The sequence below is a fragment of the Melanerpes formicivorus genome, unplaced genomic scaffold, assembly GCF_026170545.1.
Source record: "Melanerpes formicivorus ecotype bairdi unplaced genomic scaffold, bMelFor1.0.p_v2 SCAF_42, whole genome shotgun sequence".
Classification (NCBI taxonomy): Eukaryota; Metazoa; Chordata; class Aves; order Piciformes; family Picidae; genus Melanerpes; species Melanerpes formicivorus.
In genome coordinates, this window is record NW_027142394.1 from 1,242,840 (window position 1) to 1,265,003 (window position 22,164).

The 22,164-nt window shown below is 49.9% G+C and overlaps 1 protein-coding gene and 1 long non-coding RNA gene across 2 annotated transcripts in view; both read right to left on the reverse strand.

The window, feature by feature from the left end:
* Positions 1–22,164, reverse strand: part of KCTD1 (potassium channel tetramerization domain containing 1) — a 113,252-nt gene that overhangs the window by 50,182 nt on the left and 40,906 nt on the right. Inside the window, 1 exon segment of the mRNA XM_068158740.1 lies at positions 7,598–7,776. Coding sequence (XP_068014841.1) covers positions 7,598–7,776 — 179 coding nt within the window.
* Positions 14,827–18,027, reverse strand: LOC137451330 (uncharacterized). The gene is made up of 3 exons (XR_010989787.1): positions 17,701–18,027; positions 17,377–17,608; positions 14,827–15,300 (listed from the first exon to the last, which is right to left on the reverse strand). It is a non-coding gene; the product is annotated as an uncharacterized lncRNA (long non-coding RNA).

The window sequence follows — 22,164 nt, forward strand, 5'->3', positions numbered from 1 at the left end:
CAGGAGTCCAGCACCCTCACAGCAAAGAACTTTTTCCTCAGGTTCAGAAGGATCCTCCTGGGTTCCAGTTTGTGCCCATTGCCCCTTGTCACTAAACAGCACTGATAAGAGTCTGGCCCCAGCCTCTTGCCCCTCACTCTTTCGCTCTTACTGAGCATTGCTCAGATCTCCTCTGGGGCTGCTCTTCTCCAGCATAAATGGCCCCAGGGTTCTTGCCCTTTCCTCCTCACAGAGATGTTCCAGGCCTCTTAGCATCTTTGTAGCCTCTGCTGGACCCTCTCCAATAGTCCCCTGCTCTCTTGAACTGGGAAGTCAATGTACTCCCCTGCTCCAAGCTCTCTCTTCCCCCTGCCACAAGACCATGCAGCAATGGAGTGATGAAATACAGAAGGTGAATAACTAGGTGAGCAAGCCAGGATAGGTAACAAAGATTAAGCTGAGCCTCTGCCAACTTCTCCTGCTTATTCCCCCCCTCCCAGGAATGTTTCAACAGATTAAACCCCTGCATCTTGGACCACTGAGGCCAACAGAGCTGACCCAGCTGGTGCCTGCTATGGAGAGCTCTCAGGGAAGCTTGCTCTTTGCAGCTGGCACACAAGGTTTGCTGCAGACTGCAACTACTTGCAGTGTCATGGTTATTTAACAACCACCACCTCATTAGGCTTGGAGGTTGCTACTCTAGAAAGACCACCAAACACCTCCAGAGATAGAGAAGATGAATTCAAATAAAGAGGGTGGAAATCATAGAATTGTTAAGGTTGGAAGGAACCTCAAGCATCATCCAGTCCCAAACCCCCCTGCCATGGGCAGGGACACCTCACACTACAGCAGCTTGCTCACAGCCACATCCAGCCTGGCTGCAAAAACCTCCAGGGATGAGGCTTCCACCACCTCCCTGGGCAACCTGTGCCAGGCTCTCACCACCCTCATGGGGAAGAACTTCTTCCTCACATCCAATCTCAATCTGCCCACCTCTATTTTTTTCTTCTCCCCCTATAAATAAAGATTCCATACCACTCATTCTGTCAGTAGTGCTTGTGAAAAAACATCTCAACTGCTCATGAAGTAGAAAACTTGGGATTGATTTCTTTAAACAATTAGCAGCAGTCTGAGAGGTACTATCCAAGGTGAGCAGGAAAAAGGTGACAGGGCTGCTCTTGTGAAGATGTTGCAGAGAGAGAGTCCTCCACAGAGTACAGAACTCCACAAGAGACCTCCAGCTGAACCAGAAGGCTCCAGCACGTTGTTGCAACCTGCAGAAGTTTGAACTAAGGGCCATGTAGTTTGGAACTTTGGCAGGAGAAACTGCCAAAGCTCTGGAACAGGTAATCAGTGCTGACCTGCCTAATTCATGGCATGTCCTTGGAGGTCTACCAAAGCTTACTCACACCTGCCAATAAAGGTCAAGGGCGGTCTGGGCATTCTCCTGAGTAGCTCTTTGCTCTTGATGCAAAAGAAACCTTTAGCACCCCCAAAATACTAATAACAATAACAAAAAACAATAATAATAAAATGCCAGTGTCCTAACTGGATCCAAGTGTGTGAAATTTAATTTCCCTGAGGGCTGAGAGCGAAGATTGGGTAAGAAAACTGGGACACGAATGGATTGGTTCATATGAAAACCTGAAACAGCCCTGGGCAGAAATCTGGGAGTCTTGTGAAATACTCTATAAGGAGAATCCATCTTCATCTGCAGGGAGTAACTCAAGATGGGAGATGTAGCAATGCAAACAGATCCCCCAAAAGCCTCTCCAAAGAAAGGTCTTTGAGGAAACCTTCCCATTCCTTGGTGGGAATACAGGAGGTGGCAAACCCAATGCCATGGTGTCCACACTGACCTGAACAGAACTAATTAAAAGTTCAGGTGCTTTGAACCTATGAGAAAGACAACACTGCTGATACTGCTGATAGAGAGATATCAGACAGCTGGTACTCATATGATCAAAGCTAAGCACCTTCCCATTCAGTTCTGGCAGGTAGCTGAGTGTCTGGTGCACAATGACTTTTGGTAGATAGCACACAGACAGCATTAAGGCTGAGAAGACACAGGAATGCTGACTCCAAGCAAAGAGTTCAAGCCTGCTGCAAGACAATGACACACTGGAAGAAGGAGAGAAGGCTGCTCAGGGTCCAGGATCAGAACTAGCAGGTCTGTGCTGCCTCTCCTTATAAACATAAATCCTAAAGCCACAACCCATTTTCCACAGGCTCTCTGGTGACCACAGGAAGAGTGGGGCAGCATGGATGTGCCTCAGCTCTCAGGGCAGTGGAGGCTTCTTTGGCAGAGCCTCATCTTGGCTCCATCTTCCCTGGAAGAGAAAATTGGAGGCTTTTTCTGAGCAGTGGAAAGTGTCCAAAAAGGCCCTGCTTTTTAAATCTGTATTTGCAAATAGAAATATTTTGAGGATCTGGAGAAGAGGAGCAGCTGAAGGAGCTGAGGTGGTTTAGTCTGGAGAAAATGAGGCTGAGGGGAGACATTCTCACTCTCTACAACAACCTGAAAGGAGGTCGGAGCCACGTGAGGTCTCTTCTCCCTGGTAACTTGTGATAGGACAAGAGGAAACAGCCTCAGTTTGCACCAGGGGAGGTTTAGGTTGGATATTAGAACTTCTTCCCTGAAAGGGTTCTCAAAGACTGGCACAGGCTGCCCAGGGAGGTGGTTGAATCGCCATCCTTGGAGGTGTTTCAAAGAGGCAGAGATGTGGTGCTGAGTGGGATGGTTTAGCACCAGCCTTGGTAGTGCTGGAGAATGGTTGGACTTGGTGACCTCAAAGGTCTGTTCTAAATGAACTTATTCTATGATTTTGTGAAAATAATAACAATAAATTTATTCCACTGAGGTCCTTAATAGATAATTTCAGTATTCCCAGGTATCACTCCAGAGAATAGAATAGAATTAACCAGGTTGGAAGAGACCTTCGAGATCATCAAGTCCAACCTCTCACCCAACACCATCTAATCAACTAAACCATGGCACCAAGTGCCTCATGCAGGCTCTTCCTAAACACCTCCAGTGATGGTGACTCCACCACCTCCCTGGGCAGCACATCCCAATGGCCAATCTCTCTTTCTATGAACCTGCAAATATGACAGCTTGAAGTAAACCAAAAGTTGCTGAGAAGAGGAGGGCAAACCAGACCAAATTCCAAACCCACAGAACTCACCTCAGAACAGAAATTGTTTCTTTGGTTGATTCACATGGACACATGGATAAATATTGATGAGTGCTGGACAAACAGGAGGAACAATCTTTGCATGGGTGAACGCCTCAAGGCCTAGAGTCATGGTGAAGACTGCACAACAGGACACCTGCCCCTTCCTCAGGCATTTAAAGAGAAGCACCATCTCTCTCAGCAGACTGACCTTACATTAGGCCTTCTTGGTAGATAGACTGATTCTAATTTCCTTTTCTTGAAGCCTGAGTCTGGAAAATTGTATTATACATCTGCATGAGACCACCTGAGGAGGTTTAGGCTGGATGTTGGGATGAAATTCTACACAGCAAGAGAGATTGGCCATTGGAATGTGCTGCCCAGGGAGGTGGTGGAGTCACCATCACTGCAGGTGTTTAAGAAGAGACTGGATGGGGTGCTAGGTGCCATGGTTTAGTTGATCAGATGGTGCTGGGTGATAGGTTGGACTTGATGATCTCAAAGGTCTTTTCCAGCCTGGTTAATCCAATCCTATCCTATCCTATCCTATCCTACCCTATCTCTGTGTCATGGGCTCACTGGTGGCTTCAGAGAACCTGAAGCCTGCTGATAAGAAAAGCATCATATGGGCTCTTCCTTGTGCAAACAGCAAGTTCTCCTAGGTCTGGACTGTAACTGGGCTCCTTTGAATTCTCTGCTGCTGGGTTTTTCAATGATTGGGTTTGTTTTTTAGCATTATTTCAGCTTCAGGATTAAAACTTCTAGGATCACTCAGTTCAAACCCACCTATCAGATAAGCTGCTTGTCTGTTGGATTGCTTCAAACAGACAGGCTCTGATTCCTTGGGATCTTCAGTCACAAGAGCAGTTGAGAGAAGCCCCCACAATGGTCATCCCACAGCAAAGGGCAAGGCCTCAGCATCAGTAGCAAGAAGCTGTTAGAGCCTCACCTGGGTTTCTCTGGAGGAAGGAATGGATGCAGCAGGCACTTTACATATCAAGTCACACAAACCAGTTTTGGGGATCTAAGAAGGGAGTGCTGGAAAATGATCCCTGCAAGCTACAAGTCTTTACCTGATATCATTTAAGGAAGCCTTTTTTTTTGAGCACTCTTTCCAACGCCTACTCTGCTACTGTTCAAGAAGGAGAAGGAAAAAAAAGAGAGGTACAAGATGAGAAGCTGCTAAACCCACAAGGAGAAGGAAGAGCACACGTGCTCCAAAGCAGAGACTGCTCTATCAGGATAGGTCTCCTTCACACCAACAGGTCATAGTGACTCCAGAGCTGCTGGTTTGGATATCACCCTTTCAATCTCACAAAGAAAGATGACTCTGGTACCTGGCCCACAGATGAAAGGTTCCTTTTAGGCTTCTGGCCCTCAGACTACATGTAATACGAGTCAGAAGCCTAATGACTTTCATGTCTCAACCTGTTAGATGCTGCAGCCTGCAACCTATGCCTTGACTCATCCCTGGAGCAGTGCTCTTTCAGGCAAGATAATCAAGACCTTATTTTTCACAGACAGAAAGCTTCAGGAGGCTTCAACTCACCCCATGATGTCTATGAGACCCTACCTTGGTTTTGATCTCATTCACACATGTGGTAGCAGTAGAAAAGAAAACATGGAGCAACGTTGACCAAAGCCTTGAATTCAGTAACACTAAGGCAGACTGACTGGCTCAAGCTCTGAGCAATAATTTACATTGAAGCCCAAATATTACTGGAGAATTTGTGCCCAGCACACATCAGACAATCACAGAATGAATGAAGCCCAAATATTACTGGAGAATTTGTGCCCAGCACACATCAGACAATCACAGAATGAATGAAGCCCAAATATTACTGGAGAATTTGTGCCCAGCACACATCAGACAATCACAGAACGAATCGCAGTATGATAGAGGTTGGAAGCCACCTCCAGAGATCATCAAGTCCAAACCCCCTGCCAAAGCAGGATCACCCAGGAACACATCCAGATGGGTCTTGAAAGTCTCCAGAGAAGGAAACTCCACCACCTCTCTGGGCAGCCTGTTCCAGTGCTCCAGCACCCAAACGGCAAAGAGGTTTTTCCTCTCATAGATACACAAACCTCAGCGGAGCAAGACGTTAAGGTGATATCTTACAGACAAAACCCCAAACTACTCTATCATGATTGCTTCATGCCATTGTCTTGACATTCAAAGGAGTTCAGTAATTGCTCTTTTTGAAGCTGCTAATGTTGGTGGGGGGAAGAAATAAAATCTGCAGCTCTGGAAGGAGCCGGGAATTCCAGGTTCTAATAGCTGCCCTGGAAATATGCACTCATCAAGGGGTTCAAAAGACACTTCCTGTCAGAACTGAAGCACAAACGCATGTCAGAACAACTTGAAAGAGAATCACTGTAGCTCCAGAGTTTGGGTTTTCTTTAAATGATGTCTGAAGAGCTTTAAAATGTTTAATTTATTAAACTGGCTTTGATACTACAGGCAGAGCTTCCACTTTCAAGCGCTGCGACGGTTCGGCCGAACGCAGAAAGCATTAAGTTGAAGTTCCAGTGCCACCATGCACGCTGAGGCAAGACATTCCCAGTGCTCCTTCACTTTGAAAAAGCAATATGCTGCCCCAGTGAATCTGACATGGAAGCAGAAGCTGCTTGTCTTCACAGCCAAAGCCTCTCACACTGCACACACACCAGCTGCAGACACCATCACTACTCCAACTACTGAAAACACCACAACCCCCTAGCAGCTCAACACCAGCAGGTCCTAAAACAGATCCCCCAAAATAACAGATTGAAGAACAGTTCAAGTGTTTGCCAGACACTGTTTCAGTCTCTCCTGGCAGGCCTGTGCTTTGGCAGGGCTTATGTTCAGATGGAACTTTTGGTGTTCCAGTTTGTGCCCATTTCTGCCTGGCTTCTCCTTCCCTCTGCCTGGTTTTCCTTGAGGCAGCTGTCACAAGAAAGGCCATGTGCCCAGCTCCTTCTCTTTCTTATTCCTCTGTGCAATGTTCCCTTCCTCTAGCTTTGCCAGCTCCTGGTGTCAGAGGCACTACTCCAGTCCCACCTAAGATTGCATAGGCAGCACAACAGAGGCAGCAGTCCCAGTGACAGCCATGGCTTACACCACCACCACATCCCACCAAGTGTGCCAGGTACCCTTTGGAAAGGCAAGGGATGAAGAAACCCAAAAACTTCCTCCAAGTGGAAAGACCACGAAAGGAACACCACCTTCCTTCCAGAGCAGGATCAGCTGCTGAAGGGCAAGGTACAGACTAACACTGCAGCACCTGCTCACTGATAACCAGCTCCTGGAATTCCAATATCTCTGCACTGTTCATCTGCTGTCACCACCACGCAATATCCACACGTGGCGTGTTCAATGCACTGCTGTGGAACATTGCTGTCCTCTTAAAGCTCCACTCTAAGTTCATAGATTCAAAGAATGGTTTCAGTTGGAAGGGATCTTAAAGATCATCCAGTTCCACCCCCCCTGCCATGAGCAGGAACTCCTCCCACCAGCCCAGGTTGCTCAAGGCCTCATCCAACCTGGCCTTGAACGCCTCCAGGGAGGGGGCATCCAAGACTTCCCTGGGCAACCTGTTCCAGTGTCTCACCACCCTCACTGGAAAGAATTTCTTCCTCATCTCCAGTCTGAATCTCCCATCTTCCAGCGTCAATCCATTCCCCCACATTCTGTCAGCACAAGCCTTCGTAAAAAGTCCCTCCCCAGCTCTCCTGTAGCCCCCTTCAGGTACTGGAAGGCTGCTCTAGGGTCTCCCTAGGGCCTTCTTTTCTCCAGGTTGAACAGCCCCAGCTCTCTCAGCCTGTCCCCATACTCTGCTCAGGCATGCAGAAGTTTTCCATCTGCTGTAACACCAGTGAGGTACCAGAGTCCCAAACGTTTCATTCAGAAGGTGTTGTGAGAGTCAAGAGCCTAATTACCTGAGAACTCCTATGCTTCTATAAAAAGCATTCACTTAATGCTGTCCTATATTATTTCTTCCATACAACCTTGCCTTTACCTCAAGTGACACCTCTGAGATCACACCTTGAGAGTCCAGGAGAGCAGTTACTGCTCCAAAAGAAGCAAAGCAAATACCCCAACACCCCCACCTTTGGACTTAAAAGCAGTATCGCTACAGGTTTTGAATGGAATAAACCACAGAACGGGTGCCCTGGCAGCAAACCAGAACTCGAGCTGCTAGAAAGTGAAGTGCTCTTCACTCTCAGCTTCATTTTAGTTACCTCCACGTGGGATTTGCAGAAGTGCCACTTGTCTGAAACACAGCGGAGCGGAGAAAGGAAAGTCAAGTCTCTACCCTCCCGCCAACAAAGAAACCTGATTTGCTTCTTGAAACAAAAAGGCACTAAATGCATCGTTCTGAGACAGCCCCAGGAGCTCCAAGCACGGAATGGAAGCAGGGGAGGTGCCAAAGACATGCAAGAAGAAGCTTTTGAAAGGTTACCTGGAATCAGGATATTTTGTAAGCGTGGCCAAGCTGCTGGTGTACATGTGCCCACCCACATCAATGTGAACCGGCGCGTTGGATTTTGTGAGCTGTGCTGGAGTGGGGATGCCTTGATTGTTCAATGGAGATGCAGGGGATCTAGTGATCAGAGGTCTTGACATATTGGGCCGACTGTCCTGTGAAGAGAGAGACCTGGGGTTAATGATCTCCTTCATCGACCTCACAGAAAGCCACAGGCTCGAGCCAACAGCACCGTCTCATCGGCTCGCCTCACGATTTTTATCTTGGCAAAGCACAGGCAGACCTTTGGCAGTTTGTAAAATCAATCCAGCCCTAGAGAGTCCTGAGTGGCACCGTGGGGCAGAAGGCTGTGAGACACCCCACGAAGCAGAAACCACCTTCAGTGAAACAAACTCCTCCTGAGCACCGCTGTGACAGAGAGCCCACACCAAAACCACCCAAACGAACAAAAACACAATCAAAAAGAAGGTCATTGTCATATTTAAGATCAGATAAAGGCTCTGACAGAGAGAGCTGCAGACAGAAAGGCCAAGAACAATTACTGTTTCCCTTCATTAAGGACGACCCCAGGTAGGTTTCCTGATCGTTCCCAAGCCCTCGGTGGCTGCCGCACGGTCAGAAGAGAGATACAAACCCTCAGCTCCTCCATCCTGCACACTCTCCTCCGGAACTCCCAATTCACATAGCACGGGAACAGAAGCAGAAACACCTGGACTAGTCAACTGCTCATGGACTGCAGACCCCTGGACATCGACAGCCTTTGAGAGAGACATTTTCCATTTAAGAAGTTCGACGTATGGCGACGTGTGCCCCGGGCAGCCCCGCAGAGCCCGCAGGTCCCACAGCCTTCCCCGGGCGCGCGGCGGGAGCCGATGCCCTGCTGCCGATGGAAGCCAACTTTCAGTCACAAAGGCAGAGATGGAAACGCCAGCGAGGAGCAGAGCCAAGGCTGCGTGCGGCGGGTGGGGCAGGGCAGGGCAGGGCGAGCTGCTGGAGCCAGTAAGGCAGGCTGGGGATTAAAATAGACGAGCGCTTGAGAGCGGTTTGGAGGAGACGACGACAACCCTGCTTTCCACTGGAGGAACGCTCCAGTGCGGCTGGAATCTTCTGGGGGGATGCCCTGAGAGCTAAAAGCCTTTGCAAATGACTCTAGTTTTACATTTAAAAGGTAAGCAAAGCAGTGAGAAGGCAGAATACACTTCGGCACAAAACTCTCTTTGTTCTTTCGACACGTTTTTGGCTGGGTTTGGTTCTTTTCCAGCTGCGAAAGGTGATGGGTTCCTTGTAAACAGCACAGAATGGTAGGGGCTGGAAGGGACCTTGAAAGATCATCCAGTCCAACCACCCTGACAGAGCAGGATCACCTAGAGTAGATCATACAGGAAAGCATCCAGGCAGGCTTTGAATGTCTCCAGAGGAGGAGACTCCACAACCTCTCTGGGCAGCCAACCTGGCAGAAGCAGAGCAGAGCATCACCACCAGAGTGAGTTACGAGGCATTCGGACCAGCCAAAGTCCACCCCCAACACTGTTTCTCCACTTTTTCAGGGCTGTGAAACCATAAAGGCAAGAGGAGCCAGGTAAATGTCTAACTGAAATGATTTACAGACCAAGGGTTGCACAATAAATCCCAGGAACACGTAACAAAAGGCATCTATAAACCACAAGGTACTTAACTAATTTTCTTTCATAGGCAAAAGCCAGCTTAGCTCAAACACTGAGGAAAAATGAAAGGCATGGACTAAAAAAACCCCTCGTTCAGATGTTGTGGAGGGGCAGGGTTGGATTTCTCCTGCTCCTTTCTAAGCAGCAGTTAATATAACTCTGCCGAAATACCATCCCTGCAATCGCTCGAGGAGCTGCCTGCAGCGCAATGGAGGCAAGTCCAGGCAAAATAAGGTACACACGCTATGCAAAACCAATGTCTGCTGTAAATGCTATGTGGTACAACCACCACCCAAGATGCTACTGATCTGCCAGGGTGATATTTAGTAAAATAATGAAGGGGGAAAAAAAAAATAACAAAAAATAACAGCCACTGGAAAGGTGGAAATAAGAAGGCAGGAAGGAATGATGCAGACTTGGGGAGGGGGGAAAAAAAGCAAAGCAAAGCAGATGTTGGATGGTTTAGCAGGAGGGAAGCAGTGGCTACGAGGAAGGGAATGCATTTCAGAGCTTGAAAGCAGACAAGGAGTTTGGGGGGAAAAAAAAACCTAAATAAATCATCAACAAAGGTTGAAACTGAAACAAAACAAATACATTCTGTTAAGTTCTCTGGGGAAGGCACCACCACCTTCCCTAGCGGGCTTCTCCCTGGCAGAAAAACCCAGCCCTGGCGCAACCCAGCAAGGCTGCAGCAGCACCGAGGCGCTAAGAGTCCTTCAATTGGACATATGCTCCTGTACACCCTGCCTGGGGCTGCCAGGCAGCAAATAAAGGAACAGATTTGCAGGGTTAATATTGTAGTTAGGCTGGGACCTCATTCAGCACAGCAGCGACAGCACTGCCTGCCTCGGACGCTGGAAGAATGTGTAGTATAAACACCGCTGCCAGGATGGGAGAGAGGTCAAAGGCAAAAGCAGGAAGCCCCAAGACCCTCAAACAAACCATTAGAAAAAGGAAACAGGTTCCAAAGCCAAGATAGAACCCAGCTGCCCTTTACACAGTTTACAGGATCACAGGATATTGAGGGTTGGAAGGAACCTCTAGAGACCTTTCAGTCCAACTCCCCTGCCAGAGCAGGGCCACAGAATCCAGCACAGGTCGCACAGGAATGCATCCAGATGGGTCTGGAAAGTCTCCAGAGAAGGAGACTCCACAACCTCTCTGGGCAGCCTGTTTCAGTGCTCTGTGACCCTCACAGTGAAGAAGTTCCTCCTCGTGTTGAGGTGGAACCTCCTGTGCTGGAGTTTCTATCCAGTGCCCCTTGTCCTATCCCAGGGAGCAAGTGAGCAGAGCCTGTCCCTGTCCCCTCCCTCCTGACCCTCAGCCCTCAGGTATGTGGAAACATTTATTAAATCCCCTCTCAGACTTCTCTTCTCCAGATTAAACAGCCCCAAGGCTTTCAGCCTCTCTTCATAAGGAGTGCTCCAGTCCCTCAATCATTGTGGTAGCCCTCCACTGGACTCTCTCCAGTAGATAGACAGTAGTAGATCTACCTCCTGAAACACCCAAGCAATAGAAACACTTTCCAATAAAATCCTTTTGCTGTCTTATTTCACCCACTTTCAACATTCCCCCTTCAAGTTACCTGCATTGATAGTGCCTCAAGAAACAAGACATCTGCTCAGTGCTTAGATATTAACTGTAATGATGCTAACCTTGCCCCAGCCTTAGCTCACCAAGCACATGTCCCTGGGTAAAGCCACTTCACTTAGCACTTTGGAGACCACTTGGAAATTAAGCACTGGTATTCCTGCTGCAGTTGCCCCAGATCAAATTAAAGCAGAAGTGGGATGCAGAGAACTGGGTGCTTGTGAAAATCCCAGTCTCTTTGATGTGGTGAAACCACACCACCATAGAACTGGTTTTGGTTGGAAAAGACCTCTCAGATCACAGAGTCCAACCTTTATCCAACTCTACCACTGAGTACGGCATGAAGAGCGCTCTGGCATTCGGCAGATCAGAGTCGAATCATTGCATTAATCAAATCATTGTATGGTTCAGCTATGGGAAGGACAAGAGAGGGGCAAATAGTCTCTCTGAAGAGAGGCTTGGGTTGGGTTGTTGCAGACATGGAAGTGGAGAAGCTTAGGTAAAGCTAGAACAAGGCACTGCTGGTAAATTCAGCTTCTACCTCCTGAAGTGATTACAGAATCACAGGAGAGGAGAAGGGAATCATAGAAACTAGACTCAGGAGCATCCAGCAGGCTAAAGAGAAGAGCTGATGACATGAAGATTGAAAAAGCTCTTCAGAAGCCTTTCTTGGGGGGGGTGTGTGTGATGTCAGGCAGGTGAGACCTGCCCCACAGAGGGGTTTATAGCACCCAGGTTTACAGCTCAGCCATGGCTCTTCCCGCACGGGGGACAGCAGAGGTTGTCATCTGCCTCAGGAACCTCACCAACTGCATTCACGAGTGGGGGACACAGCACAGCTATGCTGGATGAGCAGCAACCTTCTGATCTACCAACAGCTCATTGGTCACTTGCTACCTTTTATTCCCAAACATTTTAATATCTGACCTACAAAAAGGTAAAAAAAAACAAAGCAAGGACAGGAAATCTCAGGGTTTACCAAAGCCCATGGGGACCAAGGATACTTCAAATACCCTGAGACAGATTTTGCATTATTAGTACTCAAAAGTATTTTATTCCCCAATGAGTTTAAAAAGCCAAAGTGCTCTGGTGTCCAAATTTGTTACTGGAACAACCTGCACAGAAGTGCTCAAACTCTGTGCACTGGTCAGGTTTAAGGCATTTAGGCCATATAAAATGCCTCAGTTTTGGTCCAGCATAACAAACCACTGCTCTGTTAGAGCAGTTTGAGGCTCCTTCACTCTCTCACTGCATTTGAAGCAGTCTTGCAACAACAAGCATCTTGGTAGGTCCAAGTATCTGAAGCTGCTCCTCATTCTCTGCTCTTGGTAAGCCCTCCTGTAAGCTCCACAGAAGCAAACACAGCCCTGCCTGAAGTTCTGCTCCCTGGGATTTACAAAACTCCTTGTGATTCAGAATTTATTCTACTAATGATGGAGGAGGAGAGCTATCAGATCACTTCTTCTCCCTGCCTGTTTCCTTTACACCACCTTTTCCCCCCAACTCCACTCAAGGACATTGCTTCCATTCCCGAATAAGCCTTTACACCTAGGCTGAAAACCCACAGTAGCTACAGTGCTGACATGCATCCACACAACTGGTCTGCCAAAGAAAAGCAACACAGGGCCCAGGTCACTCTTCTGGTAGCAAGTGGAAGACCTAAGAGCTGTCTGAAGAGCAAGAGCTGTCAGTGTGCTGCTCAGTGTACAAAAACAATATCAAAGAGACAGGAGGCTTCCTCCTCCCCTCAGAACATTTGCTCACCTTAGCCTGCTGTGATTAGCAGTGGCTTCAGAAGTCTTATTTACACTCTGTGGTCAAGCAAAGTCATCCCAGCTCCTTTCTTAAGCCAGAAAACCTTGACAGAAGCCAGGCCACTGCAAGACAACCCCAGCTCACTCACAGAGGGACCGACACTCAAGTACAAACCATCTCCTTGACTCACTGGACTGTGAGGATCATTTTAGGTGGCAGGTCAGGACATTGCTGGCTTGGGTTATTACAGCCAACATCTTCCCTGTGAGCCAGCTCAGCTCAAGCAGCAGTGTGCATGTGCAACATGGACATATACTTGTGACCATAGCCTTGTATCCCATTCTCAAATTACCAGCTGCTCCCTGCCCAAGAAATGTTTCCTGCTGAGAAACTCCAAGTCACATACTTCTAACTCTCTTGGATTACAGCACCACAGAATGGTAGGGCTCTGGACATCGAGTCTAATCCCCCTGCCAAAGCAGGATCACCTAGGGCAGGCTGCACAGTAAAATGTGCAGGTGGGCTTTGAAAGTCCCCAGAAAGAGAGACTCCACAGCCCCTCTGAGCAGCCTGCCCCAGTGCTCTGCCACCCTGAAATTAAAGAAGTTCCTTCTCATGTTTAGATGGAACCTCTAATGTTCAAGTTTGTGCCTGTTGCCCCCTTGTCCTCTCACTGGGCATCACTGAATAAAGTCTGGCCCCATCCACCTGACACCCACCCTTTAAGTATTGGTCAGCATTGATGAGATCCACCCCCACCCCCAGTCTGCTCTTCTCCAGACTTAAAAAGCTCCAATTCTCTCAGTCTTCCCTCCTTAAGAGAGATGTTCCAGGTCCCTCAGCATATTAGTGGTCCTGTGCTGGATCCTCTACAGCAGTTCTCTGCTTTTCTTGAGCTGAGGTGCCCAGAACTCGACACAATACACCAGGTGTGGTTTCACCTGGGCAGAGTAGAGGGGAAGGAGAACCTTCCTCCACTTGCTGACCATACTCCTGATGCACCCCAGGAGGCCTTCTTGGCCACAAGGGCACATTGCTGGCTCATGGTCATCCTGTTGTCCATATTGTCTATAAGGACAGATGAGGACAAGCTTATCTTACCTAGTCCAGACCTTAGAAACAACAAACATGCAGTGATTTCTTCTAAAGCCTCCAACCTGGTTGTATTCAGTATCTTCCACAACAGAAAGCCCTGTGAGAGATGTTTCTCCTCACAAGAAGCCTGGTACCCAGGAGCAGCTGGCAACAGCACTCAGCACACACCACCTCCACCAGGACAGTCTCCCCTGCACACACACAACCCACTGCATGCAGAATGAATCCAAACAAACTTCAGAATCATAGGATCAATAAGGTTGGAAGAGACCTCAGAGATCATCAAGTCCAACCTCTCACCCAAGACCTCATGACTACTAAACCATGGCTCCAAATGCCACATCCAATCCCCTCTTGAACACCTCCAGGGATGGTGACTCCACCACCTCCTTGGGCAGCACATTCCAATGGACAACAACTCTCTCTGGGAAGAGCTTTCTCCTCACCTCCAGCCTAAACCTCCCCTGGCACAGCTTGAGACTGTGTCCTCTTCTTCTGGTGCTGCTTGCCTGGGAGAAGAGACCAACACCCACTTGGCTACAATCTCCCTTCAGGTAATTGTAGAGAGCAAGAAGGTCTCCCCTGAGCCTCCTCTTCTCCAGGGTAAGCAACCCCAGCTCCCTCAGCCTCTCCTCGTAGGGCTTATGCTCAAGGCCTCTCCCCAGCCTTGTTGCCCTTCTCTGGACATATTCAAATGTCTCAATGTCCTTCTTAACCTGAGGATCCCAGAAGACAAATCCCTTTTCCTCCAGTACAAAGAAGAAGTCACCCAAGCCTCGTGGACAGCTACAGGCCAAACTCTGAACTAAACAGGAGACTGATGCTTGGGGATGGTGCCTGTGGGATGTGGCAAAACCCAGACCAAGTCCCTCATCCAAACCAGGAACATTAGGACTGCTCTCAGATTTGTCTCCTGCCCCAGTGTTCCCACCTTGAGGATGCACTTTCTCCAAACCAACATTTCATTACAGAGCAAACACAAAATCATCACAATCAGGTCTCACCACAATGCTTAACCAGGTACCTCCCCCTTCAACCCCCTCCCTGCCCCCAGCTTCTTACTTGCTTCAGCAAAAACAGGCAGCACAACAAGGAGGCTGGAGAAGGCCTTTATTCAACATCAACAATCTCAGTACAGCACAAAGAGCACTTCTGGAAGGTGCAGCAAGCAGGCAGAGATAGGTGTTCAGGAAGCCCAAGTGCTTGTCCTGCTTGGAAGGGGAAATGCCACCCTAGGCACCTCTGTGGGCTGGTGATGTCCTCACACAAAATTCTCTGGCCATGGCAGGCTGCAGCCACTGATGACACCGAGCTGTGCAGGTCCCTCAGAGCACTGCAGGGAGGTCAAAGACGACCACATGCATGACAGAGTGCAAGCTGCATTTTGGTCTCTCATGGCACTTGTGCCATTGCCATGCCTCCTCTTCACCTGCACTCTGAAGAAGCCAGAAGCACAAAGGAGTTGCAAGAGCTCTGCACATGTGAGCAGATCCGTGTTCTTTTGCTTCTTTACCCTTACACTGATGCCTGGTGGCTGTCTGAGGGCATGGTTGGGCTGCGCTGGTGCCACTGGGTCTGCAAAACAAAGCAGCAGCACATCGTTTGCCCCAGCCACCACCTCCTCATCTTTTGCCCTTCACTACCACAATCCACCTGCTCTGCCCCTCACAGCTGGGAGCTTTATGATTGCTGGCTCTGAACATCACCAGCTACATCTGTGAAGCAAAACTCCACTGCAGTTGTGTTTGAGTGCCACAGGAGACACAGGCCCAGCACACTGGCAGCTGCCCTTTGGTGCCACAGTGAGATGGGATACCAGGTCTCCCGAGGCTCAGCATAGTATCAGTCAGGGTTGGAAGGGACCACAAGGATCATCTAGTTCCAACCCCCCTGCCATGGGCAGGGACACCCCACACTAGATCAGCCTGGCCACAGCCTCATCCAGCCTGGGCTTAAACACCTCCAGGGATGGGACCTCAACCACCTCCCTGCACAACCCATTCCAGGGCTTCACCACTCTCATGGGGAAGAACTTCCTCCTCACCTCCAGCCTGAATCTCCCCACCTCCAGCTTCATTCCATTCCCCCTAGTCCTATCACTACCTGAGATCCTGAGAAGTCCCTCCCCAGCCTTCTTGTAGGCCCCCTTCAGATACTGGAAGGCCAACAGCAGCTGCACTAGAATGGTTATGTGGGAGGAAAAGCCTCCTTTCAAATCCAGAATCTCTGCCAACACATGACAAAAGGTCCAATTACACTGTGCAAGACAGCCAAATGCAATGCAGAGCTTGAGAAGCAGAAAGGTATTATCATGGGATCACAGAGTGCACCAGGTTGGAAGGGACCCTCCAAGGCCATCTTGTGTGAGTAGTGAGTAGGGACATCCCCAAATTGATCAGGTTGCTCAGGGCCCCATCAAGTTAGACCTTGAGTGCCTCCAGGGATGGGGCTTCCACCACCTCCCTGGGCAACCTCTTCCAGTATTTCATTACCTTCATGGCAAAGAACTTCTCCCTAATGTTCAAGCTAAATCTGCCCTGCTCCAGTTTCAAACCACTGTCCCTCATCCTATCACTGCCAGCCCTTGCCAAAAGTCCTTCCTCAGCTCTTTTGTGGGTCCCTTTCACTTCATGCTGCTGTAATGGTGTTTTCCTGAGAGGCTGGGGAACCCAAGCCAGCAGAACACCAACCAAGCAGCCCCACACTGAACCTGTTAGTGAGTTTGGGGCAAGTTTGTGTATTAATAAAATCATAATCAATAGTTTTATTAATATCCTCTTTGCCTTACTCATTTTTTGTTTGTAATCAGAGAATTGTCAGGGTTGGAAGGGACCCCAAGGCTCAGCCAGTTCCAACCCCCCTGCCATGGGCAGGGACACCTCACACTACAGCAGGTTGCTCACAGACACATCCAGCCTGGCTGCAAACACCTCCAGGCAGGAGGCTTCCACCACCTCCCTGGGCCCCACCAAGCAGCTGCTCAATGCAGCACCACCAGGGCCATGCTTGCAGCCCTCAGGATCATTTGCAGCTCTGCATTTTAGCAAGGTGGATGTGCCAAGGCTTCCTCAGACAGGGCACAGAGACACCCAGTGGGCTCCATCACAGCCAGGGTGTAAGGCACAGGCCACCATGAAACAAAAACTTAGCTGAAACTCCTTCCTGGGGCTGCCAGGAGCTGTCTGAGGCTGGCTGCTGTAATCCTGCAATAGGCCACATAAAGACCAAGCCTACTGGTGAAGAGGAGACTCAGGGGTGACCTTATTGCTCTCTACAACTACCTTAAGGAGGGTTGTAGACAGGCAGAGGTTGGTCTCTTCTCCCAGGCAAGCACCAGAACATGAGCACACAGTCTCAGGGTGTGCCAGGAGAGGTTTAGGCTGGAAGTTAGGAGGAAGTTTTACACAGAGAGAGTGATTGCCCATTGGAATGGGCTGTCTGGGGAGGTGGTGGAGTCACCATCACTGGAGGTGTTCAGGAGGAGACTTGATAGGGTGCTTGGTTACATGGGTTAGTTGATTAGATGGTGTTGGATGATAGGTTGGACTCGATGACCTTGAAGGTCTCTTCCAACCTGGTCTATTCTATTCTATTCTATTCTATTCTGGCCCTCTTGTCACCCCAGAGAATACAGCAGAGGTGAGCACTTACCTGATGGGACAATTTTAACTGCTACATCCTCCTTGTCCCAGAGCCACTGACCCCCAGGCCTCTCCAGATGGAGGTCCCTGGCTCCACATCCTGCTTGCAGCCTTCTCCTCCTTGAGATGCTGGAGCTGCTGAGCATGCACAGCTGCTCAGTGCTCAAGTGCTGGAAGAGTTTGTGGTTGTGCTTCCTGGGTAGAACAAGCCTTGATGGGACTTCAGCAGAGCTGAGCAGGACCTAGGACAAATGTCACAGGGACAGAGAACCAAATGGAAGGCAAGGGGCTGAGGGAAGCCAGGTGTTTGTGCTGGATGGAGAGAGCTGCCTACCTGCAGATGCAGGGCAGTCACAAAAGCCCTTGGAGAAGAGCCTGAAGACACTTTGAGAGCTCCTGTTGTGCCCTGTAGCTGAGTCTGCAGCACACAACCACCTTCAGCAGAGCAGCTCTAATCACTCCTTCAGCAGAAAGTGGCCACTAGGACCTTGAGAAAAATCTCCAATGAGGTGGATTAAAAGGGTTGAGAGACAAGGGCAGGAGTCAAATGAGGCCATGTGCTCCTGCCAGCATGGCAGCACAGGTTGAGTCCAACACCTGGGAATGGTCAAGTTTGCAGAGACAGGATGTCTCTTCTCATGTGCTTACAGACTTCCCTGAAAAGTCCTCTAGGCCTGGAAGCTGCAGACAAGAGTTAAATACCTCCCTGGAGATATTCCACACACCTGTACCCCTTCTGGGAGATTAACTCAGCCCTTTGCTCCTTTGGGCAAGCAGTGCTGAGGCCAGCCCCAGTGTTTTCATTCAGTACATTCAGGCCCTGCCAGTGAAGCTCTGTTCTTGGTGCCATGGGTTAGTTGTTTAGGTGGTGTTGGATTGGTTGATAGGTTGGACACAATGATCTTGAAGGTCTCTTCCAACCTGGGCTATCCTATCCTATCCTATCCTATCCTATCCTTCTGCACTGCCATCATTTCTTGCTTTGGCCAAGCAAGAGGTTAAATGTAGCTGCCAGGACTCGACTCCAGCCCATAGCTGCAGCAGGATCTTTGGCATCCATCCCACACCCCAAAAAATCACAGTATCACAGAATCACCAAGGTTGGAAGAGACCTCAAAGATCATCAAGTCCAACCTGGCACCACAGACATCATGACTAAACCATGGCACCAAGTGCCACATCCAATCCCCTCTTGAACACCTCCAGGGATGGGGACTCCACCACCTCCCTGGGCAGCACATCCCAATGGCTAACAACTCTCTCTGGGAAGAGCTTTCTCCTCACCTCCAGCCTAAACTTCCCCTGGCACAGCTTGAGACTGTCTCCTCTTGTTCTGGTGCTGCTTGCCTGGGAGAAGAGACCAACCCCCACCTGGCTACAACCTCCCTTCAGGTAGTTGTAGACAGCAAGAAGGTCTCCCCTGAGCCTCCTCTTCTCCAGGCTAAGCAACCCCAGCTCCCTCAGCCTCTCCTCACAGGGCTGTGCTCCAGACCCCTCCTCAGCCTCATTGCCCTTCTCTGGACACCTTCAAGTCTCTCAATGTCCTTCTTAAACTAAGGGGCCCAGAACTGGAAAGAAATCCACACATCACTTGGGGGTCCAGCACAGATTCCACACCCTGTGTGTCCCCCCCCCAAGCTCACACACTTCCACCAGCCACACTTCCTTTCCTGATGGAGGCAGACAACTTCTGTGGCCTTCAGATGTGCTGATTCCACCCTGGCTCAATAGAGCAGCAGTTTAATTTACAAGCAAAACCGGACTGGAGAGCTGCTCCCAGTTGCTGCACGGCACACCACTGCCCACCTGGCACTGGCTCAGCCACAGGGTGTTCACCCCAGCAGGCAGCAGGCAAAGCCATCCCCTAACCACGCTGCAGGACCCAGTGTTTAGACACAGGACACCAGACTGAAGGTCAACAGACCTGCCCTGCTGCTTATTAGGAAGAAATCTGTGACAGTGAGGGTGCAGAGACACTGGAGCAGGTTGCCCAGGGAGGTTGTGGATGTTCCCTCCCTGGAGGTGTTTAAGGCCAGGTTGAAAGAGGCTTTGGGCAGCCTGGAAGCATGGAAAGTGTCCCTGCCCGTGGACTTGATGATCTCTGAGGTCTTTTCCAATCTGGTTGATTCTATGATCTTCCAGGTCCCTTCCAACCCAAACCATTCTATGACTGTAATGGAGTGCTATGATAGGAGCCAACTGGATACTTGGCCCTTCAGGCCACTTGTTCCACCAGAAGCTTGTTGATTCTGCACCAGCTTCTACTCAGACCAGCAATAAAACTGATGCAGGAGTGACCAAAAGGGAGCAGAACTTCCCAGCCTGAACCTTCTCTAACTGGGCATGCCCAGCATAGTCTTATGACATGCATGAAGCACCTTAGTGACCTTCACTCAGCCTTCTTTACTCTCACAGGTGGCTTAAGGAGGACCCTGCCAGATGCTGCAGAAACCACTGCAAGCCAGAAAGTGCCAAGAGCCCCCCTCAGACTCAGCAGAGAAAGGCTGCAGCCACTGTGGGCACTGCTTCCAAAACTAAAACCAAAGGAACTGCTATTAAAGGGATGAGCAGTGCTGGGGAAAGAGGCTGCCAGGTCTGAAGAGCCTTCAGCAGCTGATGCAAGTCTTTGCTGCTGCTGCCCTGAGGACAGTTTCATTTACTTGCCTTAAACCTGAAACTAGGTCTCTTTTTCCTCTCTTCCCTCCATCAGACCTCAGGCAGCAGAGACAACATGAATTCACCTGCACCTCCCCAGGAAAGCAAGCACACAAAGGGACCTTCACCTTTGGGCAAAGGACAGAGGTGACACCAGACCAGTTCTCCTCTGTAGAAGGCTCCATTCACTGCAGCCAGCAGCACTGCTCCAGATGCCTTGGACCCTCATCCCTGCTCCAGCTCCTTTGCAGGCAACATGCCTGTGTCCTCTGGGGCTCCATCCAGAGCTGGGACCCCCTCCCTGAAAGAGGCATCTGCTCAGGCAGCTCTCTCCTGTCCCTGGAAAGAGCCCAGCACACAGCAGCTGACAGCTCCTGCTGCCTCCATGAGGGATGGAGGATCTCCCAGCTCCAGGAAAGACAGGCAGGCAGCAGCCACCTCTGCCCCATGTGTTACATGGCATTCAGAGCAGGAACAGACACAGGGAAGGAGAGCTCTACTGCATACATTTCTGGGGAACTCAGCACAAGAACTGCTGAGGCAGGTCCAGAGGAGCCACAAAGATGATCAGGGGGTTGGAGAACCTCCCCTGTGGGGACAGGCTGAGAGAGTTGGGGCTGTTCAGCCTGCAGATGAGAAGGCTCTGGGGAGAGCTTCAAGCAGCCCTGCAGTACCAGAAGGGGCTACAGGAGGGCTGGGGAGGGACTTGTGACAAGGGCTGGGAGTGATAGGATGAGGGGCAATGGATTAAAGCTGGAAGAGGGCAGATTGAGAGTGGAGATTAGAAATTCTTTGCAGTGAGGGTGGGGAGACTCTGGCACAGGTTGAGGCTGCAGATGTCCCCTCCCTGGAGGTGCTCAAGACCAGGCTGGATGAGGCCTTGAGCAAGCTGGGCTGGTGGGAGGTGTCCCTGCCCAAGGCATGGGGGTTGGAACTGAATGATCTTTAAGGTCCCTTCCAACCCAAACCATTCTGTGATTCTATGAATCCACCTTCTAACTGTTCCCAGGTGGACACCTCAAAGGCTGAGCTGCATTAGCAATGCAGCTCTTTAGTCAGACTCCTCACTCAAGTGCTGCTGCCTTTCATCCCCTTCTCGCAGCCACTCTGCACAGACTGTGTCAGGGATTTTTGCATAAGAAAAGGACAAGCACAAAAACCACTCCCTCCTGGGCTCAGGAGGAAAAAGGACTTCTGCTTGCCAGAACCACGCTGCCACATTTGAATGGGAAAATTAAACAAATCTTTAGGAGCTGGTGTCAAAGTTTGGAGTGGGAAAAGAAACCAACTGGGTTCCATGCTTCTCAGGCTGAGTTTGCAGCTTGGCTGATAATCTTCTGGTGAGAAGCAACAGCAAAAGCCAAGCACTGCTAGAATCTGCCTGTTTTGCTTGCCAGGTAAGATCCTATCAGGAGCAGAGTCATAGAATTGTTAGGGTGGGATGGGACCTTGAAGTGTCCTCCATAAAGCAGCTGAGCTCCTTGGAAGAAGTAGAATCAGAGAATTGTCAGGGTTGAAAGGGACCTCAAGGCTCAGCCAGTTCCAGCCCCCCTGCCATGGGCAGGGACACCTCACACTACAGCAGGTTGCTCACAGCCACAGCCAGCCTGGCTGCAAACACCTCCAGGGATGAGGCTTCCACCACCTCCCTGGGCAACCTGTGCCAGGCTCTCACCACCCTCATGGGGAACAACTTCTTCCTAACATCCAATCTGAATCTACCCATTTCTAGTTTTGTTCCATCCCCCCCAGTCCTATCACTCCCTGACACCCTCAAAAGTCCCTCCCCAGCTTTCTTGGAGCCCCTTTCAGACACCGGAAGGCCACAAGAAGGTCTCCTTGGAGCTTTCTCTTCTCCAGACTGAATAACCCCAACTCCTTCAGTCTGTCCTCATAGCAGAGCAGCTCCAGCCCTCTGCTCATCCTTCTCTGGACACCTTCCAGCACCTCCAGATCCTTCCTCTAATAGAAACTCCAGAACAGGACACAGTGCTCCAGGTGGGGTCTCAGCAGAGGGGGAGAATCCTGCCTTGAGTACATGACTAAAGGTTAGCATCTCCAACTGCAGACCTAGCTGAAGGTTTTCAAGACCTATTAAAAAAACCCCAACCCAACCCAACCACCCCCACCCCAGACTTCAGTG